This window comes from Sitodiplosis mosellana, unplaced genomic scaffold, assembly GCF_009176505.1.
Source record: "Sitodiplosis mosellana isolate CC-2019 unplaced genomic scaffold, AAFC_SMos_1.0 Smas_scaffold_3703, whole genome shotgun sequence".
NCBI classification, from domain to species: Eukaryota; Metazoa; Arthropoda; class Insecta; order Diptera; family Cecidomyiidae; genus Sitodiplosis; species Sitodiplosis mosellana.
In genome coordinates, this window is record NW_022598945.1 from 1 (window position 1) to 4313 (window position 4313).

Below are 4313 nucleotides of genomic sequence, written 5' to 3' on the forward strand. Positions count from 1 at the left end.
TATTAAAACAACATGCGCGAACGCGCGCGAGTTCGTGTGCAAACTTGAAGCTGGACGACGCGCACACATCAGTCGTTCCATTTATTATATCTGGATTAACTTTTCCAACACTTTCTCCAGCTCTTTAAAAATATTTCCTTTGTCCATTTTATAATTATATAAATCTTTCAACTTTTGGAAAGGATGTGAAAAATCTTTATACACGTAAACAAGCAATTTTTAGTTTGAAACGCGTTTTGGTTGTCAAATAACAACTTGAAAAACGCGCAAAACCATAAACAAACTTGTGTAAACTTGTGACCGTGCGCGTCAGTACGTACAACGAACGCGTCGAACTTCCGCGAATCAAGCAAACTGGCAGAAAACATGCTGAACTCGTAAGAGTTAAATTCCCCTAGGATTTTGCTCAAAATATTTTCATACTCATTCTACTGAAATAAATGCCGTATAAAGAAGAAGAATAAAAGATGAAGTGTAAAAGATATATCAGATTTAGTTAGTTGCGTGATCATAAAGCATACGCAAAGATGGCACGTTTATTCAATCCGTCGCTAGTTAAAATTTTGAGTGCAGCAATAGTGACTACCAATGCCAAAGATTTTTCGGTTGCCAAATGGAAGCGACATTCAGAAAGTAAATTCAATGCAGTGAAAACTGATATGCAGCCATTGCTGTGTAAGTTGTAATATTCTTCCCACACACTCTTATGTTTGTTTCATAAAATATTCTTTTCACACGTTAATTGCATTCGATCAAAAGTTAAAATATGATTACATTCGCTCAACAGGTGAATATTTCAAGCACAAAGACACCAAAATCATAAAATTTTACTACGTATTTTCATCCGTTGTTGGCTATGATGTGGACACAGTAACTTGGACCAAGATTGTAATAGATGGTGTGACATATTTGTCCCGAATCAAAACGTTGCGAGAAGATGGAATATCGAAAATTGTCAGTGTGGATCTTTACCCTTATAGGAAAACCAAATCAAAATGAGTTTTTTCGACCAAAAACTAACCGAAATTGTAAAGATGATAATTTGGAATTTTTTTCATAAAATAAACTATCAAATGTATTGCCAAAAATGGCGGAATAAAGAAAAGTTTCTTCAAAATAAAATTGCTTGGCGAATTGACTGTGTTTTAATTAAATTTAAACTTTTATGAATTTTCTTTTTAAATTCAGTCATGTTCATTTTGATCGAGGTAGAACAAAATATCCCGAAAAAATAATAAAAATTACTTCAGCAGGCTCGCTTCAATTACACTCACCTTCAAATGTGCCAATAGATTAGAATTGCAATCCTCCCGTGCTTGAATCAAATTCGATCGACCCATTCGGTGGCAGGACATGCAATTTGCTTTGATGTTTTTGTTATTCGGCATTCGAAAATTAATCTCGAAAAAGCCGTGTTCAAACAAAAGTGATGATCGAGCAGACTGCGCATCGGGATCATCGTTGTCGGACATTGGATCTATGGATAAAAAATTGTTTATTCATTTAAAGTAACAAATTGATCTGAGTTCTGATTTCATAAATGAAACCGTGCTTGCGTTTGGCTAAATTCCCATGAAAAATATTTCTTTGAAGAAATTTCAATGGAACTTAAGTTTTAAAACACAGCGCACAGCTCATTGCAATTCTATGATTTTTTTTTTACATTTAAACAAATCTACTCAACGCAAATAAAAAGAGATCATACTTGCGCCAAAAGGAATGATGTTTCTTGGAATGCCACCTTCTTTAATGCGGAGATATTCCTCGTATTCTCTGAGATGCATTCGCTGTAAGGAGAAATATTAGATATTATTCTTAAGAAATATTAAATTTAAATTACAAATTTCTTTTTATTTTCCCTTTCAATGGGTTTCTTCTTCGTTCATCGTTTCTTTTTGTCTTAACTCCTAGTCTTTATCGACGTTGTCTTTTCTTCGATTTCTATTTTCATTTCCACAGAATATTTTATTTCTGTTCGCATTTCTCTCCTGTTCTGTTCTGTTTTACATATTCATTATCTATTCATATTTCATCATTTCATCGCAACCGCTCCATAGCCAATCATATGTCATGTACATAGGCCAAGTTCATACCTTCATGTGTAAATGATAGTTGGTGGTGCTTTTACCCTTGCAATACCTCACTTGCCCATTTCGTTTGCAGACCATGCACTGGGCCGTCGCACTGGTCGCATCGTTCGTCACCAATTTGAATAAATTACATTGAAACAGAAACGATGAAACCAAGGTTCGCGACGATATTTCCATTCCAGACTCTAAAACAAACAATATACCATGAGTTTGTACACACTGTGCTCGCGTCATTAACAAACAATTTAAATGCAAAGTTATTTCGTTTACCATTAGTCTGAAATTCGCTATTCATTTTCAACTGACAAAATTTTGGATCGAGACAAAAACAAAACACTTGTTTCAACGATAACCAGAGAACAACTACTTTATTTTTAATGTGTTTCAATCATTTTTATTTAATCAAATGCAACACAGACGCTTATTATTGTATGAATTACTTTCAAATGACAATCAGCTGACAGCAAATGACAAACGACTGTCAAATCGACAACAGGCGTTGCCAACTTCAGTCGAGTGGGCAATTTGTTTGAATTTGAATTCCTTTACGATTTGAAATTGTTTTGAGTTTATTCTTATTTTTGTTCCATTTGCTGAATTTGATTAATTTTTTTTTAACTCAATCATTTCGTTGCATGATTATTATAATTCACGGCTGAATTTAACAAAAAAAACTTCCGATTTTAACAAAAAAAACTGTATTGAAGATGGTTCATGAAAGACTGCATTCAAGGACAATGATTTTTTTTTTAGGTATATTTTGCCATTCTGACGCATTCGCACATTTTAAAACTCCCATTTTTGGATATAAATTTCGAAACTGTTATTCTTCTGCGCATTCACAATGTTCAACGTTCAATTTATTTTAAGAATTTATCTCAAATTCGACCGTGCAAATCTGTTGCAACTGCAAAATAGCTTATTTTATTGAGTTGCAGCATGCTACCAATTTCATTGAGTTTTATTGACGTAAATAGGATATTTTTGTCCATGTTTTTCATTTAGAGTTTTTGCAATTGACCTTTTTCGTACTAAATCCACTTCAGTAGATTTTCAATGTGTATAAATATTATTGTGGGCAAAGTGTATATCAGATTCAGTTACACGACTGCACAGCATACGCTAAGATGTCTCGTTTATTGAATATTTCGCTGGTTGCTATTTTGTGTGCAGTGATAATAACTGTCAACGCAGATGGTAAATGGGTACGCGAACCAAGATGCACATTCAAAGCAGAGATAAAAGATATGAACCCAACGATACGTAAATATCAATATGAATATTAATTATTAGCATTAATTTATGAAAAAATGATTTTTCTTCTGCAATAAATTACCAACAAAGTTATTTTGCCAAAATATTCATGGCTTTCGCTTAACATTTATTTTCCTCTAGGTGATTTTTTCAAACCCAAAAAGGCTAGGATCCTCAAGATTTACTTTTTATTTAAATTTGTTATTCCTGACAATGCGCAAACGGTAGTGGTGGCCAAGCTGGAGATAGATGGTGTTTTGCAAATAGCCATAATCAGAACATTGAGAGGTATTGATGGCAAATTGAGAATTACCAGTTTGGAACTTTTCCCTTATCACCCAGAGCCATGTCCTTAGAAAAATTGATTTGTCCAAATATAATTCATAATTTTGCATTGATCGAATATAATTTGTTCAAAACAATCAAAACAATTTGTTTCAATGTGTCGAAGAAAAAAAAAATTGTTAAATAAAGAGGAGATTTTTTTTCTTCAAAAGTGATTTAAAAACTGTATTTTAATTTGGTTAAATTCCTGGTTTAATCTTAATTCAGTTAAAGGTAATTTCCTCTTCAATAAGAATAGCTGTGGTTCTGATGGTAAAAGTGATAGTCTTATGATATCGATATGAAATTCTTTATTTATCAAACTCTCTTTCTTTTTTTACTAAACAGAGTCTAACTTCTACATAAATAGATGATCAACTCATACGTCGAAGTAACCACATCTGGGAAAAGGATGAAAAACAAATTATTCTGTTTTTGTTACACACGTAAAACATTTACATCTCAATTATATGTGTTAGTGATTAATATTCATTGTTTTGTGTAGCAAAATCGAAATACTGTTCCATACCTACGTTATGTATATTACGGTTGCTTTTTTTTTCAGAGGTTGTAGATAAATTTATTTATATAAATTTCAAATATCAAATAAATTTATCCGATATTTTTCATGCGTTGTGTTGTTCT

At 32.5% G+C, this 4313-nt stretch overlaps 2 protein-coding genes and 1 long non-coding RNA gene across 3 annotated transcripts; 2 read left to right on the forward strand and 1 right to left on the reverse strand.

Moving 5' to 3' along the window:
- The first annotated feature begins 56 nt into the window (after positions 1 to 56).
- Positions 57 to 1127, forward strand: LOC129571922 (uncharacterized). Its single transcript, XM_055451800.1, has 2 exons — positions 57 to 675; positions 788 to 1127. Exons 1-2 carry the CDS (start codon positions 528 to 530, stop codon positions 997 to 999), a joined length of 360 nt encoding a protein of 119 aa, XP_055307775.1. The 5' UTR covers positions 57 to 527; the 3' UTR covers positions 1000 to 1127.
- Positions 1128 to 1274: 147 nt separating this feature from the next.
- Positions 1275 to 2516, reverse strand: LOC129571921 (uncharacterized; the record flags this gene model as incomplete). Its single annotated transcript, XM_055451799.1, is given in 4 exon segments — positions 1275 to 1477; positions 1706 to 1787; positions 2094 to 2275; positions 2361 to 2516. Coding segments are annotated over 4 exon segments (492 nt in total), but the record flags the coding sequence as incomplete, so codon positions are not given.
- A 599-nt stretch (positions 2517 to 3115) lies between these two features.
- Positions 3116 to 3807, forward strand: LOC129571923 (uncharacterized). Its single transcript, XR_008688361.1, has 2 exons — positions 3116 to 3353; positions 3486 to 3807. It is a non-coding gene; the product is annotated as an uncharacterized LOC129571923 (long non-coding RNA).
- Positions 3808 to 4313: the final 506 nt, after the last annotated feature.